The sequence below is a fragment of the Periplaneta americana genome, chromosome 3 (assembly GCF_040183065.1).
Source record: "Periplaneta americana isolate PAMFEO1 chromosome 3, P.americana_PAMFEO1_priV1, whole genome shotgun sequence".
Taxonomy (NCBI): Eukaryota; Metazoa; Arthropoda; class Insecta; order Blattodea; family Blattidae; genus Periplaneta; species Periplaneta americana.
Window position 1 is genome coordinate 71399857 of NC_091119.1, and position 21658 is coordinate 71421514.

General features: G+C 36.7%; 1 protein-coding gene across 1 annotated transcript in view; it reads left to right on the forward strand.

The window, feature by feature from the left end:
* Window positions 1-21658, forward strand: part of LOC138696158 (PR domain zinc finger protein 15-like) — a 150845-nt gene that overhangs the window by 19766 nt on the left and 109421 nt on the right. Inside the window, exons 7-8 of the mRNA XM_069820732.1 lie at window positions 9749-9966; window positions 17838-19329. Of these exons, the coding sequence (XP_069676833.1) occupies window positions 9749-9966; window positions 17838-19329 (1710 nt within the window). The remainder of the gene's footprint in view (window positions 1-9748; window positions 9967-17837; window positions 19330-21658) is intronic.

Sequence of the window (21658 nt, forward strand, 5' to 3'; positions counted from 1 at the left end):
AGTAGCCCAATAATTCGCAAATCGCCTGAAGTAAAAATTAATTGCAAACAGGGCTTCGGAGTAACCCAATCCGTGACTTTTCGCCCTATCTGGCAACCCTGATGACAGCTATAACCAATCACATTGAAATAATATCACCGCGACTCCTAGTATAAAACCTTGAACTAACATATAAAAGTCACTAAAATCATTAACATTTAACTCTAAAGTAAGAAAAGTTGGTAATACTACATCCAACCAGGTGCCCGTCTTCTATGAAGTTACTAGAAATTGTATATATACGAAAAAAAAAGTTGATTTCATTTACTCCCTTATTAGTATACAGTAGACAGTCAACTACAGACATATGGTACAAACATCTGGAGGTTAAACTGATAACTACATGCTTCAAGGTAGTTGGCTATTTTTCAGAACTCGAGGTTTACCCAGATCTTAATTCTATAGAAAAGAATCACAGTATTGATTTATATTGCTTTAGGCTATCAAAGGATAGGTTTATGGACATTTTGCATTTAATTGGACATTTATGGTGGTACCATCTCTGGGGAAAGTTTTGTAAGTAATTATAATTAACAATGCTGCCCACTCAGATTACAGCTTTAAATGGGTAAAGAAATTATACGAGTAATTAACATTTCATTAAATGCTGTTTAAAACAAGACATAATTGAGTGACTTTAAAGATGCGTTATCCAATGACGGAATAGTTTACTTATTGGTTTGCTTTCCTGCAACCCAGCATTACAGTTTTCAATTATTCGCTACCTGCTGTCTTTGTTAATTTTATTCTGAAGAAATTACACATTGGAATAGCCCAATGTGCCAAGATTTAATAGCTTTACTTACTAATGTACTTATTTCCTCCTCCCAACATAGCCTCTAATAAGGCGTAAGTAGAATATTCACAAAGTAATAATTTCTAACTTCTACTGTGAAATCTTTTATGCATTAAAATATTACGCAGACATTTATGTAGGAAATTGTGCTTTACTGCTTGTTACATACTCTGGTGGTAGTACTCACCCAATAAAATATTCAGTATTCTTTCTTTTCGCCTATTTAAACATAAATCACAATTATAGTAGAACCCTGTTTATCTGAAAAAAAGGGGGAAGGAGAGAATAGAGGTGATTTTGGATAAACAATTTTCCAGACAAACTGTAAATCCCAGAAATTCCACTTATTTGTGAAGGGAAATAAATCATGATTAAAAATCTCTCTATTATTATCCAGGTACTCTAAAAAGTATTAATTATGCCTTATAGTAACCAGATCTACTTAAAGTAATAAGATATTTTGGTCTAAGTTATTTTCACAAAGTTTCTTTGCTACTATGTCCCTCCATCTTTATTACTAAAACATCTGCTGATGGCGCCTCCTCACTTTCCTCCACAAAATGTAAAGCAATGTAAAGCAATATTCATACACAATTAAAAGGTGAATCCTATATATGTGTCCATAAATGTGGGGGCGTATTCCTGACACCAAAACATAAGAAAAAGTTCATATGAACATGGGTCCGCAAACCTTTGTTAGTATGTTAAGAAAGGAATTTCCTGTAGTGACCCCTGATTATGTAATTCACTTCGAACTTGCATTTTTCCCACTTTCTTGATTACAGTTAGTCATGATATTTGTTCTGTTTTGTGTTATTCACAGTAACATTAATCACATTACAAGATGTATTCAGTCGTCACTTTGAGCAATTTTTGTAAATGTGTGTTGTTAAATGTATCACATGTACCATTACCAATAAACCCATAACTCCCTAACGAAAGATTTGCGGACCCATGTTTATATGAACTTATTGTTATGGTTTGGTGTCAGGAATATGCCCCCACATTTATGGACACATATAATAGATGGATAGATAGATAGATAGATAGATGGATGGATGGATGGATGGATGGATGGATGGATGGATGAACGGACGGACAGACGGACGGACGGACCCTGTATATGCAGTAGTTACTACAGTGATGTTATTTTGCATTGTAAAACCTAAAATAGGAAATGGTAAATCTAACCTCTAAAACTTTGAATGTCTCATCAGCTTGTTTCTGCTTATCTCTCTACATCATACACATTCTCTTCTGAGCTATGTCAGATTGTAACAACATGCCTATAATTCCTTCATGCCCCTTGTCGTCAAATGTCACCCAAAGTTGGATTTCGTCTTCTACAATATTTTTGCAACCTGGAATATGGAGGTTGTCACATGATCCATTGAAGTTATCAGATGTGCTATCATCAAAGATTTTACACCATGATTTTTTTAGGGTTGAGGCATTTACTTTCTACCAAGCCTGAGCAGCCCAGTGAATGGCATTTTGCATGTTTACAGTTTTCAAGCAGCCTGTCACACTTGAGAAATCGTTGCTTTCTTGTAAAATAGATAATTCCTCTTCAAGCATTCCAGGACGTAGGTACATAGGCTGTACTAAGTTCGTAACATTTGGGAGCAAGAAATGCACGCGAATATTACCACTTTCTAAAACCCTGAGATGTGACAGTGCATTATCTATCAACAACAAAGCCTTTCTAGGCAAACTGCTGTCTGTTAAATACTTTTCAACTCTTGGTATAAATTATTCATGAAATCCCTGATCAGTGATCACATATATAATAGATTGACAATCCCCATGTTAAAAACGGTAACATGTGAAAGAGAACAACCACCAAGATCGACACTGTCGATTGGTAAAGACTGCTAGATGGAAGTTCAGTTGTTCTATGCAATTCAAATGAGAAATATAACATGACTTCTTTGCAGTCGCTAGATGGCAGCATAGTGAAATTGATAAAAGTTGTTGCCTTCAAAGCCCATAAGGCTGATCAGTCTGTTATATGTGATCTGGGATGAAATCAGTCTTCAAATAAACTGATAGATATCCTTGCACATTTTTAACTCTTATAGTACACAGGAAGAGTATTGGGTGCAATGCTTTTTAGAGCTCTTGTTTTTGTAATTTTTCCAGTGTACATTAATAAAAGACAGTAATTTCCTAAAGCACTAATACAAGTCATTATGGTGTTTATTTTTTTACTCCTCTTGTATCCCATAGTGGCTTTTTTGTTTTTTGAAACTAGAGACTTCTTTGGTAAAATTTTAAAATTCAATCCCGTTTTGTCAGTGTTAAATATTTGATCTTTACTGTTGCCACTGATGTGATCATTGAACTCACGTTGAAAGAATTAACAGCATCTTGATCAACAGATAGCTTCTCCCCACATATGGTTAATTGTCGCATTCCATATCATCTATCCAACCAGCTTGAACTTGCATTAAAATGTTTACACTCATTGCCCATAATTCCTATTTTTTCCTGAATAATTGACCCTGTTATTGGCATCCCTTCTCCTGCTGTTGTGTGAACTACATTAAGCTTATCGTACTTCACAGTTTTCATTGTTTTCCTTTTAGGTACTTTAGAACACTGTTCATCAAGTTTCGATTTTGCTTTCACATAGTCTGAAACAGATGATATACCATCACCATAATCTGCTGCAATATTTGGAAGGATTTAACCATTTTTTATTCTCCTCACAACCTCAAGCTTCTTTTTTAACTGTAATCATTAGGCAATGCATTTCTAGTTTCGTACCTATAGTAGAGCATTGTTTATCCGAATACCGATCACCCGAAACATTGGTTAACCGAAAACGTTCCAGTCGGCAAATTCAAATTCACCATGTAGAAGTTTCTCAAGTGCTGTTTGAGAGATTTAGTGGCAAGAAAACGAGTCTCAGCTCCGGAAAAAAAAAAAAAAAACTTCTTTTCCTAAACTGTAGGCCTATTATTTTGAACTTGTCATACTAGGCTAGTTAGTTCTCTGTTATTTATAATTTGTGTGATAAAAAATATATATACTGTATGTACAGTTTTGTGTTTAATATCAGTGTTTCTTTGTTTCATACTGCTCCTATGACACAGGTACAATTTGTTTTTGTAAATGATCAGTTATCCGAACACCCCCATCCTCAATTTGTTTCGGATAATTGATGCTCTACTGTATTTTATTTGCTACATCCTAGACATATTCTATTTAGATATCTACATTTCATATACATAAGATCCCACTATTAAAATTCTATAGAACCTAAAACTCCTAAATGAACCATAAACACCTATAAATGCCTAAATACTATGTTTGTGTGTGAAAAGCGCCTTTTTAATATTTTGCACTTATTTTAAAATAAAAATACTGGTACTAAAAATGCAATAATGCCCCAAAATCTACAAAAATGCTATCTAAAAAAAAATTATCTTACAAACACAAGTTTGGCAAGTTCATTCCATATTGAGCGGAGGGGAGAAGATTTTATCTAATTTTCTGGAACTGAAGTTCATTTGGAAAACTCCATCTAGCAAAAAAGGGCAGGTAGATTAATCAGGTTAGGTGAGAGCTAACAAATTGATTTTCACGTAAATGCACCTGCGTTATGTGAAGTGAAACTGAACATTCAGCAATCAGTTTCTTTCACTGATAGGATTTAAGTCTTCAGTTCAGTAGCACTCATTGTCAGCACCAGTTCTTTGTACATGAATTCCACCTAAAATGGAATATTTACTAAAATTAAAATCATTAATTGTTAATTTTATAAAAAATCCTAAAAGTCCTAAATTGGATTTATAAAGTCCTAAATCTTTCTTTTTAGTACTTAGATATTCGTTCCCTAGTAATCACTACACTTCTCCGTTTATTCGACATTTCAATAAAAAATATACCGTACACTGTAATGTTCGCGCAAAACAGATTTGCACACTACTGTAATATTTTGTATGCAATGCTTCGAACTGTAGGTAAAGAATCCACACTGTTACTTTACTGATTTATGTTTACTGTGAAGCAAGTGCAGGCATTTCAGGGTTGACAATAGCACCCCGAGGCATTGTCACATGAACAGCCCTCTTTAAGTTTGAGAGAGGCAGAAAAGTGTTCCTTAGAGAGTCCCGGTAGTGATTGGTAACCCTGCAGTTGCTGGGTTCTTCCCAAACCTTCCACTACATTACAGTACATTGAACTGAACAAAATAATAAAGGAATCAACACTCTTTAATAAAATACAGGTACTGTAGGTAGCTTCTTCAAACATTCTTAAATTAAGAATGAGTACAGTATGTATTGTGTGTGTGTGTGTGTGTGTGCGTGCATGCGTGCACGCGTGTGTAAATTTTTTTTTTTTTTTTTTTAACATTTTCATAATGCGATTCTATTACTTCTTTTGTGATTGTTGTCAGTTTCTTCTATTAGTTTTTATACTCGGAAAATACGAACTTTATATTTTATATCCAAGTAGTTGTTTCAAAATTGTTTGTGATTTTGTTAGTGGTGGCGATTGTTGGTGGCAGTGGTAATAGTTTTCATTGTGGTTAAGATGATGGTGGTTGTAATGATGGTGATGTTGGTTGTTGTAGTGTGGTAATAGTAGTTGTGATAGTGATTATAGTAGTTGTGGTGATGGCGGTTGCAGCGGCAGTGGCAGCAGCGGTAGTTTCAGTAGCAGTGTTGACAGCAGTGGAAGCACCCATGGTAGTGGTAGTAGTAGTAACAGTGGCGAAGCTGAAATTAATATAACCTGGTTCTGAGAATACCCACAAAACATTTTCTATTCATGTGAGATGACAGGTTTTATTTTTCTCCTCTTTTCTATTGTGAAAAAAGTTATTTTTCTCTTCTGCTAGCCTGCTCCCACCTGCAGTGTGAGCAACATTGACTTCTGTTTCTATAAGGCTGGGATTACAATGAATGTTCATTTGCATTATGTTACGGTGGAGTTCGTTTAAGTTTGACAAATACAAAGAAATGTAAATTGAACACCATCTACTGTGCTTTATTTATCTTCACCTCTTCTTTCGTTGTAGATGCGGCCATATTTCTACTGAAATATTAAATGAAATAATATTAATTAAAAGTTGCATAATACAAGGAACGATCTTTGATTGAATATGTCAGGTCACATGAAAATATTTCCTCTATATGACATAAAACACATTTTTGTTTCAAATTAAGCATAATAGGCAACAAACATGAAAGCATTCATAACACCTAATTCAACAATAAGTAGCTCGCTTTAGCATATTGGTAAAGTGAAAGGCCACAGTGTAATTGGTCCCAAGTTCGAGCCTGAGGTTAACTTATTCTTTTCTTTTTTATCTTTTTGATAATTTATTTACATTATTTTAGAAATGTTATTTTATTTTAACCCAAAATATAGGCGATTTTAGTACATAAATAATATATCCGTAATTCGGACTAGTCCGGCTATTTAATAGTATATGGTTTATTATTATTATTATTATTATTATTATTATTATTATTTCCCTATCATTATTGTCATTCTGTATTCTGTCGCAACGTATTTTTCTAATACCGGTATTTTATGTATGGTGTCTCAAACAAAGTTACCATAAAATTCAATGTTTATCATAAATAGTTGACTGTCCAGCATGTGCATTTCAGTACTCATTATGGCTGGCAGAATATTATAGTTGTCACGAACATCGAACATAATACATAACCTCTGAATGTTCGGTAGAAATTCAATGAACAGACAAAAGTAACAACGTAATGCAAATGAACGTTCATCGTAATCCCAGCCTAACACAACAGAAACATGTACAGACCCAGAAACAAAATTTGGGCGATTGGCACTAAGCACGTGCTGTATGTAATAACTGGAACTTGGAAAAGTCAGGTGGCCCAAATTTTGTTTCTGGGTCTGTACAACATGGAACTTGAACCTGTCCCTGTCTCTTTCTACTATGGTTGAATGTGGTGATTCAATTTCGAGAAACATTGAGGTTTGCATTCACTAGTATGCACTGTTCTCGTAGGATGGATAGCACATGGCAACAGATATTTTAAGTCGAATATATTCACTGTAACGTGATAATGAAATTGAATTTGTAATTGTTGTAATGCAGTATCTCTTTTTGCCTGGTGATATGTGACAGTATTATACCATAATGCATCAGAGCAGTGAGTTGGTGATGTATTTAAAAGAGAGAAGATTTTCTACATTGTTTTGTGAAGAAAAATGCGACATGAAAGATAAGAGACCTACTGCACAATTCAAACTTGTGCAAAATGATGGTTTTCAGTTACGGAAGTTTCAGACTCACAGGTATAAACAATATCAGTGGCTTTCAGCAAGTGTGTAATGGACAACAAATTATACTGTTATGTTTGTCTTTTATTTGGAGGAGAAAATTAAGATTGGTGTGAATCAGGCATTGTCCCTGTAACAAATTTTCGCAGAAGAGCACCGGAAACACAAAATTTCGATGCAGTATATTCTTAACTGGGAGTAGTATCACCTTCTAGGAAAACACCAAGTAGAGTAAAACATACCTTATCAGAAGATGCTCGTCTTCAGCTTTCAAATATAATGAAATAGTAAGTCGTAACACAGATAGATTCATTCCAATAATTTATTTAAGGAAACATGAGCTCACTTTCCGCGAGCATGATGAAAGTGGTGAGTCAGTAAATAAAGGTAATCAAATGATACATTAAAGATTATATATTACAGTTATATGAATACTAATAAATACAATAAAATTATTAAAGGAATTAGTAATAGCCAGAATGTTTCAGAGATGGTTCTCCATCTTCAGTGACTATTTACCACGACAGATGGTTCAGGTGATCGAACCGCGTTGTTGCTTGGCTTAAAGGAGACTAATAATTTATTTAATTTCCTTTAATAATTTTATTGTATTTATTAGTGTTCATATAACTGTAATATATAATCTTTATATATAATATATAATAATATAATATATAATCTTTAATGTATCTTATCAAATCTATGAATACCATATAATTGACCTAACATGTGTGTTTTATCTTTAAATATAAAGGTAATCACTTTGAAATGTTGAAACTTATAGCCCAAAAAGAATATTTTGTAAGAGATAATGTAGAATCCACTTGAGGCCTTAAGGAACATCTAATGACATTCAGAACGAGTTAATTAACTATGTAACCAGCTGTGAATGACCATATACAAAAAGAATTAGATTTCAGTATATTTATGTCTGTTCAGGCAGACGAAGTGGTAGTTATCACAAATAATCATTATTTTGCGTTAGTGTGTCAATAATGCCGTACAAGAAAGATTCTCAGGATTCTTTGATGCTTCAAAAGACAAAACAGCCCAAAGTCTAGTAACAATTATTCTTAATGCTCTGAAAGATAGACAAGTCGAAAACAAGGTACAGTAGTTTTTTAAACTTGCGATGGTGCTTCAGTAATGTCTCATTCTCTTAGCAGTGTCCAAATCATTATTAGACAGCAATGTTCATATGCCATGTTTATTCACTGCTATGCATATGCACATTAGTCTTGTTGCATGGTGCTAACATGATTAAGAAAGTGCAATTTTTCATGTATGATTTGACAGCTTTGTACATATATTTCAATAGATCTTCCAAAAGGTCCGTGGTTGTGAGAGAAGCTAGTTTTAAACTCCCTCAAGCAAGAACCTGGAATTCTCACTCTCGAACTACATAAACTATAACTGCGCACTTTCAGGAACTAAAGAACTAAAGGGAGCTCTTACACACATGGTACTTAGTGGTGCTGAATGGGATGGGGATTCTGTTAACAGTGCTCGGAGTTTGCATTTATAGACCATTTATTCAGAGACATTAATAACATTCAAAATACAAGTAACCTCCTTTCAAATAATTGACACCATAGTGACATAGTTGGACTCTCGATTTCAAGACTTTGAACATTTTCATTTTTCGGAATTGATGGATGAAAATCAGTTCAAGACATATAAATAATCTTTCCCATCAAAGAAGCTGGATATTCTGAAAAACTGTACTGCTCTTTTGACACTGAAAAATTGCAGAATGAACTCACAAATTTGTATGCCGATGAAACAAAGCATTTACCTACAAATTTTTTTCAGAAGTATTATCTTGACAATAGTCTGGAAGAACTCGATAGTAAAACAACACAGCTCAGCAGACTGATACTAACCTTCCCAGTGAGCATGGCATCGAGTGAAAGAAGTGTGAGTGTACTGAAATGAATGAAGACGTTTTTAAGGAACTCCATGACAGATACGAGACTAAGCAATCTGGGCATCCTGGCTATTGAAAAAACATTTCTGCATAACCTTTCAAGGGATGGCAACTTCAAGGAATATGTCATCAATATTTTTTGCATAGTGGAAAACTCGGCAACTTGAACTTATCTATAAAAAAAAAAAAAATAAAAATTTAAGGTAGGATCTTCAGAATACCCATTTTCATTAGCTTAGCTTTGTTACTGAGTAGTAGTAATAGTCGTGGTGGTGGTGGTTGTGGTGGTGGTGGTGGTGGTGGCGGCGGCGGTGGTGGTGGTGGTGGTGGTGGGGGTGGCGGCGGCAATTGAATAGTTACAGTGATGATGGTTTTGAAGATAATTGTGGTAGCAGTAATGATCATGGTGGTGATGGTCATGGTGGCAGTGGTTATGGTAGTTTGTGGTGAATATTTAGTGGCAGCAGTTGTGTTCGTGGTTGTTTGTGTGATTGATAGCTGTAGCACTGTAGCAGTAGTGGTAATGGTGGTGGTTGCAGTGGCGATGTTTGTGATAGCTGTTATTGTGGTGGTCGTGGTGGTGGTGGTGCTATTGCTGCTACCGCCACTGCTACTGCATGAATTCCTTAGCAGGGAGTTCGATATGTAGGTTTATGAAACATTAAAGGATTCAGTTCAAGAATGAAAAGTTCTGTCATTTGGCTGTGCAGGTCGAGATGTGACACAGAAGCTAGCAGAGCAGCTGCCAGCCCAGCAGCTTGGTGCACGGCGAGTGCCTGATAGGTGGCGCTGCAAAATGTGTTGTGCTGAGGACACGAACGTTGTGTCCTTTGCTAAACACTTGATGTCACACTACAAGCGGTCTCTTGTAAATGCAGACAAATTGTTGGAATGTCACCTATGTAACCAAAAGTTTGGTACAGAAAAGGTAATTAAATGATAGCATTATGACGTAACTGAATGCAAGTAATGGTGTCTTAAAGCAGTTGAGAGTAAATTAGTAATTAGTCATCAATAAAAGTACCAACACATTCATACAAATTATTTGAAATGATACGAAACAGAGAGAGGGGGGAAGGGGGAGAGATGAGAAAGAGATAGAGAGAGAGATTTTTTGCTCAGGATTTAACAAGGAAGTTATTTTCCTTCTTGCTTTCCAATATTTGGACGTAAAATCTACAAAAGTCTCAAGAGATTGGCATTTTGCTAGGTGTTCCATGTCCATATCCTCCTTCTTTATGCATAATAAGTACTGACCTGTCTTCTTTTGTAATGAGAAAAATTGGAAAAAAGTCTTTTCTGTATTTTCTTATTATTTGAACACAAAGTTTCAACTGCTATTAATGATGACTGGATGGTAGCTTGCAGGTCTGCAATTGTGGTTCATTTTTGAGAAGCCCAAATAATCAAGTCAAGTGCAGTTTTAGTGCCAAATTTTTCCAAAATGAGGTGCTGCCTGTATGTCGGAGTTTTCAGAAGGAGAAAACATGTGTCCAGAATCAACTGAAGTCGACTTGGGATTCTTCTTCAGCATCCCGAAGGCACTGACTCTTTTCTATGCATAATGAGCAAATAACTGCTTTTATATGCACAACAATTCACAGACTACACTGGAAATTTTGAAGCAACTTACTATAAAGAGCAGAATGACCAGTGTTGCCAATGTGTACCTCAAATAAATATCTGACAAGGAAGGCTCACCATGTGATAATGGATTTTCTTAATGATTGTTTCCCATACATTCCATTTGAAATAAGAAACCTCCCTATAAATTTCTACATCCAGAAAGGGCCTAGTTTTCGAGATATGATTTTTTTTCAAATTCTTCAATCCAGAGCTATAACAGCTAATGCAAACAGTGCTATACGAGGCCTGTCTAAAAAGTATCCGACCTTTAGCCAGAAAAAATATTTCAAGTACCTGACGGGGTTGGGACCCTAATCCCCTTGAAAGTATGCCCCTTGTGCTTGCACACACTTAGCCCACCGATCCTTCCACTGCCGGAAACACCTCTGGAAGTCTTCTTTTGGAATGGTGTTCAGCTCCGTCGTCGCGTTCCGCATTATCTCTTCTCTACTCTCAAAAGGGATCCTTTCAGTGGTGTCTTCAATTTTGGAAACAACCAGAAGTCGCAAGGAGCCAGGTCTGGAGAGTAGGGAGGTTGGCGAATGGTTGTAATTCCATGTTTGGCCAAGAAAGTGTGGATCAATTGGAATGAATGTGCGGGGGCGTTGTCGTGATGCAAGTGCCAGTTGTTTGCCGTCCACATGTCTGGTCTTTTGCGCCGAACTGCAACACGGAGTCGCCGGAGAACATCGTGATAGTACTCCTTTGTCACCGTTTGTTCTTCCGGTGCGTATTCGTGATGCACAATTCCACGGACATCAAAGAAAACAGTCAGCATCACCTTGATTTTGCTTCGCACCTGCCGCGCTTTCTTCGGGCTTGGAGACTCGGGATGCTTCCATTGCGACGACTGTCTTTTTGTTTCTGGGTCGTACCCGTACACCCATGACACATCTCCAGTTATCACGGTGTTCAGAAACCCAGGATCAGTGTTGGCGGTGTCCAGAAGGTCCTGTGCAACGTCACGACGGAGGTCTTTTTGTTCCGGGAACAACAACTTGGGCACGAATTTCGCAGCCACTCAGTTCATGTTCAAATCATCACGCAAAATTGCATGTGCAGAATCTTTACTCACTCCAACCTCTTCGGCAATCTCCCGCACGGTCAAACGATGATCTGCCATCACCAAATTTCGCACTCTCTCAACAACAGCTGCACTCCGAGCAGTTTGGGGCCTGCCACAACGCTGCTCACTCTCCGCTGATGTGCGGCCATCTTTGAATCGGTTGAACCACTCCTTAATTTGTGTTACACCCATCACATTTTCCCCAAACACCTGCTGAATCTTACGAATTGTTTGACTTTGAGAATCACCAAGCTTTTGACAAAATTTGATGAAGTATCTTTGCTCAATTCGTTCAGTCATCTTGCGAGAAAACTAAATCCGACAAACACTTAGAACAGCACCTTACTTGGCGACCACCAGCCAGTGACTGGCACAAGCGAATGCGGTGAAAAAATTCAAGCATGCACATTACGGTTCCTCCTTCCACCGTGCACAGTGGCGCCGCCTTAGAATCACTACTTTGCACGGGAAAATTTAAGGTCGGATACATTTTAGACAGGCCTCGTATGCTAGACATATTAGGCAGTAAATCTCATCTAGTTGCATACCGTACTGGCAAAATCTCCTTAAATATGTCATGAAAATTACATATCAGATACATACTATTCTTGAAATTGACTATAGAATAGTATATGAAGAAATGATAAGAAAATGTAAGCATATCTGAAATTACTCACTATATTGTTCACAGTAGTGGAAATCGTTGTAAAAATGCTCAAAACATAGTGGAACTCTGCACCACGAATATTTCAGAAAAGTAAGTTTCTCACAGTCAGCTTTAGAACAGCCCTGTACTTACTTACTGGCTTTTAAGGAACCCGGAGGTTCATTGCCGCCCTCACATAAGCCCGCCATTGGTCCCTATCCTGAGCAAGATTAATCCAGTCTCTATCATCATATCCCACCTCCCTCAAATCCATTTTTAATTATCTTCGCATCTACGTCTCGGCCTCCCCAAAGGTCTTTTCCCCTCTGGCCTCCCAGCTAACACTCTATATGCATTTCTGGATTCGCCCATATGTGCTACATGCCCTGCCCATCTCAAACGTCTGGATTTTATATTCCTAATTATGTCAGGTGAAGGATATAATGCATGCAGCTCTGCGTTATGTAACTTTCTCCATTCTCCTGTAACTTCATCCCTTTTAGTCCCAAATATTTTCCTAAGAATCTTATTCTCAAAAACTCTCAATCTCTGTACCTCTCTCAAAGTGAGAGTCCAAGTTTCACAGCCATACAGAACAACCGGTAATATAACTGTTTTATAAATTCTAACTTTCAGATTTTTTGACAGCAGACTAGATGACCAAAAGCTTCTCAACCGAATAATAACAGGCATTTCCCATATTTATTCTGTGTTTAATTTCCCCCCCCCCCCGAGTGTCATTTATATTTGTTACTGTTGCTCCAAGATATTTGAATTTTTCCACCTCTTCAAAGGATAAATCTCCAACTTTTATAGTTCCATTTCGTACAATATTCTGATCACGAGACATAATCATATACTTAATCTTTTCGGGATTTACTTCCAACCCTATCTCTTTACTTGCTTCAAGTAGAATTTCCACGTTTTCCCTAATCGTTTGAGGATTTTCTCCTAACATATTCACGTCATCCGCATAGACAAGAAGCTGATGTAACCTGTTCAATTCCAAACCCTCTGTGTTATCCTGAACTTTCCTAATGGCATATTCTAAAGCGAAGTTAAAAAGTAAAGGTGATAGTGCATCTCCCTGCTTTAGCCTGCAGTGAATTGGAAGAGCATCAGATAGAAACTGGCCTATACGGACTCTGCTGTAAGTTTCACTAAGACACATTTTAATTAATCGAACTAGTTTCTTGGGAATACCAAATTCAATAAGAATATTATATAAAATTTCTCTCTTAACCGAGTCATACGCCTTTTAGAAATCTATGAATAACTGATGTACTGTACCCTTATACTCCCATTTTTTCTCCAATATCTGTCGAATACAAAAAATCTGATCAATAGTCGATCTATTACGCCTGAAACCACACTGATGATCCCCAATAATTTCACCTACATATGGAGTTAATCTTCTCAAAAGGATATTCGACAAAATTTTGTACGACGTCAACAAAAGTGATATTCCTCGAAAGTTACTACAGTTAGTCTTGTCCCCCTTCTTAAAAATAGGTACGATTATGGACTCCTTCCATTGTTCTGGTACAATTTCCTTTTCCCAAATAGGAAGTACAAGCTTATAAATTTTGTTAGGTAATGTGCTTCCACCCTCTTGTATTAATTCTGCTGGAATTTGATCGATACCTGGAGACTTATAATTTTTCAGATTTTCTATCGCAATTTCGACTTCAGAAAGTATGGGTTCAGGTATAAATGGCTCAGCAATTTGTATTTGAATTTCGTCCTGATCATTTCTACTTGGCCTACGTATATTTAGTAGTTGCCCAAAATAGTATTTCCATCTGTTAAGGATTGAATGAGAGCAGCCCTGTACATCAACGTGAAAACAGAATTTTACAAGAGTGACGAATTTACGAGGTTTGTTGTCAAGGTACTCGGCTTTATACCAGACATTTTTAAACATTTACATATCTTACTTACGGCTTTTAAGGAGCCCAAAGGTTCATTGCCACCCTCACATAAATCTGCCATTGGTCCCTATCCTGAGCAAGATTAATCCAGTCTTTACAATCATATCCCACCTCCCTCAAATTCATATTTATATTATCCTCCCATCTACATCTCGGCCTCCCCAAAGGTCTTTTTTCCTCTGGCCTCCCAACTAACAATCTAAATGCATTTCTGGACTCGCCCATATGTGCTACATGCCCTGCCCATCTCAAACGTCTGGATTTAATGTTCCTAATTATGTCAAGGAGGGGGGGCAACGGCTAATTGGGATTTCCTGGTCTTTGATCGGATCAGAAACTCTGATAGAACTGATATTTAACCCTTGTGGTGAATTTCGGTGACGTCCAGTGGGTCTAATTAGTCAAATGCACTCTCCTCACCTCCATGCTGGGGCCCTCTGGGATCTTTTAAGATGCGAAAGAAAGAGTGGTGTGCGGAAAGCAATGGCAAGCTACCACATTTAACTTTCCCAAGAAAAAATGCACTGGAAGGAATGATGAACGAGAGAAGAGTTTGGGCGGCAGAAGAAGATATCAGATGATAGATGAGATTAAGATATATGGGTTATATGAAGAGACAAAGAGGAAGGCAGAAAATAGGAAAGACTGGAGAATGCACTGAAAGACCTGCCTTTGGGCAGAACACTACGATAAATGAATGAATCAATTATGTCAGGTGAAGAATACAGTGCGTCCAGTTCTGTGTAATATAACTTTCTCCATTCTCCTGTAACTTCATCCCTTTTAGCCCCAAATATTTTCCTAAGCACCTTATTCTCAAACACCCTTAATCACTGTTCCTCTCTCAAAGTGAGAGTCCCAAGTTTCACAACCATATAGAACAACCAGTAATATAACTTTTATAAATTCTAACTTTCAGCTTTTTTGAGAGTAGACTGGATGACAAAAGCGTCTCAACCGAATAATAATAGGCATTTCCCATATTTATTCTGCATTTAATTTCCTCTCGAGTGTCATTTATATTTTTGTGACTGTTGCTTTAAGATATTTAAATTTTTCCACCTCTTCAAAGGATAACTTTCCAATTTTCATATTTCCATTTCGTACAATATTCTGGTCATGAAAGGGCGCAAATAGCCATAGCAGCTGATGCGCTCTTTTAAACCCACTAACTAACTTCTGGTCATGAGACATAATCATATACTTTGTTTTTTCGGGATTTATTTCCAAGCCTATCTCTTACTTGCTTCAAGTAAAATTCCTGTGTTTTCCCTAAGTGTTTGTGGATTTTCTCCTAACATATTCATGTCATCCGCATAGACAAGCAACTAATGTAACCTCTCCAGGATTAACCCGATTAACCCTGGACTTTCCTAATAGCATACTCTAGAGCAAAGTTAAAAAGTAAAAAGTAAAGGTGATAGTGCATCTCCTTGCTTTAGCCTACAGTGAATTGGAAAAGCATCCAATAGAAACTGACCTATACGGACTCTGCTGTATGTTTAATTAATCGAACTAGTTTCTTAGAGATACTAAATTCAGTAAGCATATTGTATGGAACTTCTTTCTTAACCGAGTCATATGCCTTTTTGAAATCTATGAATAATGGATGTAGGTCCACTGTACCCGTATACTCCCTTTTTTTCTCCAATATCTGTCGAATACAAAAAAATCTGATCAGTAGTCAATCTATTACGCCTAAAACCACTTTGCTTATTTACATATCTAGGAGATGAAAACTGATTATGAGTTACAAACTGCAATTTTTTCACATTATCTCTCTTATGCAATATAATATTCGTGCCAAGTAATAAAACACTATCAGAGAACTTCCAAACTAAATCTTTCCAAGGCCTAAGGCCATACATGTCAAGAGGCTGAACAATCGGAGTTGTGTGCTTTAGAATTGTTAAAACTTCCACCATTTTACCTTCTGGAGTTATTCTTCCTATAGCCTGTCTCTCTTGATAACTGGTCCACAAGTTTAACAAAAGAATGTTATGATCACTGACAGATGGAAATTATACTTCTTGCAACCAGTTGAAGAGGTGAGTTTTCATAAGCTTCCCTGATTCTGAGGTCCGTGCACATATATTTAGGGCAATAAACATTTTCTTGTTTGCAATGACAATGGAGATACGAATACCTATGTGAGTGTCAAGTGATTATTTTGAAAAATTGTATCTCGAAGGCAAGGCCTTCTCCATATGTAGAAATTTATAGGAAGATTTATTTCAAATGGAAGGTATGGGGGAACAATCGTTGTGAAAATCCATTATTACTTGGTGAGCCTTCCTTGTGAGTTACAATTTAAAAATACCATGCCGGTAATAACAAACCATGTGCCATAAATTTAGTAGTTAACCTAATATAAAGAATACTTAAATGTCTGTGTTATCAACATATTTGCTGCAAAGTAAATGTAAACAAAGATAGACTTGGTTACAAAATGGCTACATTCGCAATAGATATAATTCATTTGGCAGTGAGACAGTAATCAGAGCACTAGGACCATTTACTGATCTACTTCCAACACTTTATATTAGATTTTCTGTAATCTCAAGAGATGCCGCAGTAATCCTCTGCACTAGCTTAGTGCAAATATTGTACCATATATTTTTATTCCAGTTATTAAATTAGATTTCTTGCTTCCTTTGTTTATTATTCCCTAGAGAGCTCGCGGAGCAGCACACTTTGAGAACCCCTGATTTAAGCTATTTGTTTGGGTGTGATGTAATTTCTTGAACAATTTGTTTTATTACATTTATTTTTTTTATTTATTTTTATGATTTGTTAATTCTTTTTTTAGGATTTTATTTTATTATAAATTAGGATAATTTAATTTGTTGAATGAGATATTGTTAGTCTAAATTCAGTATCTATTATGATATTTTGTTTGATTGAATGTCTTTAATATTTATATAATTTGTATTTCCTATTTCTTCTTTTTTTTCTCATGGCACACCAACAGATTATTGGTTAAAAAATAGCTAATCTGTCCTAAGCTAGCCTGGTGTTACTTGACTAAGGAAATATTTACTTCACAACAAGGATAATGTTAATTGTGACAATTCATATGACAATCATAATAATTATCGTTAAATGGGCAAAGTTGGAACAGTGTTTTAACTTGGAACATTATCATAGGGTATTTTCGTTTTGTCACAGTGGCAACATAATCTTCACCTGTTACTTTGTTGTGCAGCACATTAGTTCTATTACAGTTTGGTGTTACTATGACAAAACGAAAATACCCTGTGATAATGTTCCAAGTTAAAACACTGTTCCAAGTTTCCCATTTGACGGTAATTATGTGACTGTGAATGTTGTCTTGTTTTGAGTATGATATATTGAGTTCATTCTTAGTCTGTGATAGTATGAGGATCTCAGAGGAGAAAGGAAATTAACATTGTTGCTATTTAATCATCTTACGAAATTAAAATTTTTTTATAGTTTAAATATGTCATTAAGCAAAGAATTACCATCAACTGTATGTAGTACTTTCATCACTTGGTATTGTTTCCTTTCAGTTGTTAGTGAAGCATAAAGTTGTCCAGCATAAAGTGAAAGTTCAGCGACCACAGTTATTAGATAATATAGAAGAAGACGAGTCAGCAGTTGTGGACACACCAGAAGAAGCAAATAGTGATGTATTAGAAGAGAACAGTGACAGAATGGCAAGCATTGTTATTGAAAATCTGGCTGGAGAGTTGCCATCCCAGTTTCCTCAGTCCAGCTCGGAGTCAATTTTTGTCACAAACACAGAGCAGATATTTTCAGACACAGTAACAGATAATGAACTACAGGACAGACAGAATGAAGCTCTGAATGTATTCTTGGAACAGTTACAATCGAATAACTCATACAGAGACAGCGTTCAAGTGCAATTTGCTTCTGAGTCATCTGATGGAGTTAATGATCTACAAAGTACTGATAATTCCAAAATACCTCATCATAACTCCGAAACTCAGAGAAATGACCCCACAGATAAAGGTACAGATCTTGTACTTAATGATGCTAATATACCAAGTGAATATGAACCAATGGAAGAAGAAACAGGTCCTGTTGATATTTTAGCAAGTTATAAGGCGGAAATTGTGCCAACCTTGACACTTGTCCCCCAAGAAAGCAATAGAGAAAACATTATAAGCATTATGAACTCTCATGTTACTCTGATCGACGATAATGGAAATCATGCTGGCATACTAAATAAAGGTGAAAAATCGAAACTTGCTGACAGCATCAGTGTGACAGTTGATGGACTGACAAGAAACACAAAAATTTCCAAACCAGAGTTACCCAACAGTATCTTCGATGCATTTCAATCAAGTAATGTAGCATCAGAAGAAATGCTTCCCAGGTCATGTTCTGAGAATATCAATAATTCACTGGAAGAGCAGTACCAACCTAACGAGAATGAGAACCCTCACCCAGAAGCCACAGTACCGAACAGAAACAATGAAGTGCCAGACAGTGTTGACTGCATGATCAGCCCGGCAGTTATGGAAGCTGATCCTGTATCCAGAGAGCTACAGCTGTCTGTTGAGCAGGACGATGTGTCATCTGCATTCTTAGAGTTGGTATCCACTCCAAGTTTTGGTGATACAGGTGACCAGAATCAAGATAAGAGTACTGAAAATCCTGAGGAAGTTGAACAGACTTTGCATGCAGATCTTCCATTGCCAGACAGTTTTGATCTGGATGTTGTTTCAGAAGGCACACCTATGTTGCCAGCAGAGAACTCAAAGTCGATGGATGTAGGGCCTCCATACAATTGTGATATTTGTAACAAGGAGTTTCACAAGGCAGATTATTTATATCGACATCTACGGAAACACACAGGAGAATTCACATGTGTTTCATGCTTGGCTGTGTTTGCACGTAAGGAGACATTATTGAATCATTCCTGCTTTGCTGATGCTTCAGAAGAGGCTGAAAGCAGTTCATCTCTGACATGTCCTTATTGTCAGAAGAAGTTTCGTCAGAAGAAGTTCTTCAAAAGACATATAGCAAAACATACAGGTAAGGTATTTGGAATTTTTGCTTTTTCATTGTATCAAATATAAAGTAGAAGTATTTTGACACTGCAAAAAATAAACTTCAGATTTTTAAGGACATAGAATCTTTCATATAGAAAAAGTGGTTTTTGGCGTGCTATGTATGATGATTTCTCCTGAAATATTGGAAGGATTTTATTCATATTTATTATCTATGTGTAAATTACATAATGCACATAAAATATAAGTCCCATGCTGTGGCGTCGTGATCTAAGGCATCACGGAATGCATGTTGGTTCAAGTTCTCATAGGGAAAGAAATTTTCTCATGAAATTTCGGCCAGTCTGTGGAACCTGTGCCCACCCAGCATCATGATGCACTTGGGGAGCTATGATAGGTAGCGAAAGCCAGCTGTAACAGCTGGGGGGATCATTGTGCTAACCACACAATACCTCCATTCTGGTTGGATGATTGTCCACCTCTGCTTCAGCATGTGGATGTGAGGCAAGCAGCCCGTTGGTCGGTCATAGGCTGTCATGCTTCAGATATATAACACATAAAATGTAATCAATTTTACGAATAAAGTAATGAATCTTCGAGAAAAGTAACACAAAATGGTAGTTCTGTATTGGCTATAATGATTTTTTCAAGATTTCATTTCTTACATGAAATTGAGTGATAAGTGAAGTAGTGTAGAGAGTATGTCTCCAAGAAACATTTGTGTCAGAGAAAGTGAATACTGTGTACCTAATTACACTTCCAATCAATAACTTCTTTAAACAAAAAATTGATGGTTTAAAGATGCTTGTATGTACATATTACTTCGCTAGTTGAATGTGAATGTAGGGCAAGAAATGAGTGTTACAAAGATGACTCATATTTTCTCATACAATATATGTGATTGCAGTAGTTTCTTTATCATGTTGCCAATATGATAGTGTTTGTAGTTTATTTTCCTGAACTATCATTTAAAAGTTATGAATAAATAAAACCATTTGTTATGCATTGTAAACTTTCGTTTTCTGGTTTGAACACAAAAGGAGGAGATTTGCAGAAGACTGTATAAGTTATACAGAAGACTGGTCAAAGAAGCCTTCCACATCAAACTACATCCCAACAACATCAACAAGGACGATTGGTTACAACTCAGCAACTCATGGGGAAGTCTATTCAAAGATCATTCTTAGGAACGAGAAACCAGGTCTCCACATGTACGTGGCTCCCCTTCATCCTTGGGGACGGAATCAAGGTCACTCTTTTGGACCTTATGGGGGCCAGTCTTTAATATGAATACTCCCTTCCATACAGAAACTTTCGTTTTCTGGTTTGAACACAGAAGGAGGAGATTTGCAGAAGACTGTATAAGTTATACAGAAGACTGGTCAAAGAAGCCATCCACATCAAACTACACCCCAACAACATCAACAAAGATGATTGGTTACAACTCAGCAACTCATGGGGAAGTCTATTCAAAGATCATTCTTAGGAACGAGAAACCAGGTCTCCACATGTACGTGGCTCCCCTTCATCCTTGGGCACGGAATCAAGGTCACTCTTTTGGACCTTATGGGGGCCAGTCTTTAATATGAATACTCCCCTCCATACAGAAACTTTCGTTTTCTGGTTTGAACACAGAAGGAGGAGATTTGCAGAAGACTGTATAAGTTATACAGAAGACTGGTCAAAGAAGCCATCCACATCAAACTACACCCCAACAACATCAACAAAGACGATTGGTTACAACTCAGCAACTCATGGGGAAGTCTATTCAAAGATCATTCTTAGGAATGAGAAACCAGGTCTCCACATGTACGCGGCGCCCCTTCATCCTTGGGCATGGAATCAAGGTCACTCTTTTGGACCTTATGGGGGCCAGTCTTTAATATGAATACTCCCCTCCATACAGACCTCAACCGGATTGGACAAAAAAGAACCAATCAGATGCCAGAAGGAGAACCTACGACCTATCACCGAAAGTCCTCCCCCATTGAGATCCCATATATATACAAGGTCGCACACTATTTCTTTATCCAATTTTCTCAGCTCTGAAGATGACCACAACACAGCGGTCGAAACGTCAGCCACCAACACCAAGACAAGCCCCGAAGTTTATCCAGAGAACCAAATGCATTGGCTGAATTGTTATATCGAAAAAGTGTTAGTCAATTTGTTATTATAAACTAAAATATGCTATGTTTATTATTATGGTGTATTACTTTTAAACAATCATAAAAAATTTAAAAATGTTTTGTTTTCAGTTTGTGTGTTGTTTTTGTGATTGTGGTAAATGATAAAAATATCGTAGACATGAAAATAATACCTGTCGGGCCACGAGTTTGAAACCACTGGTGTAA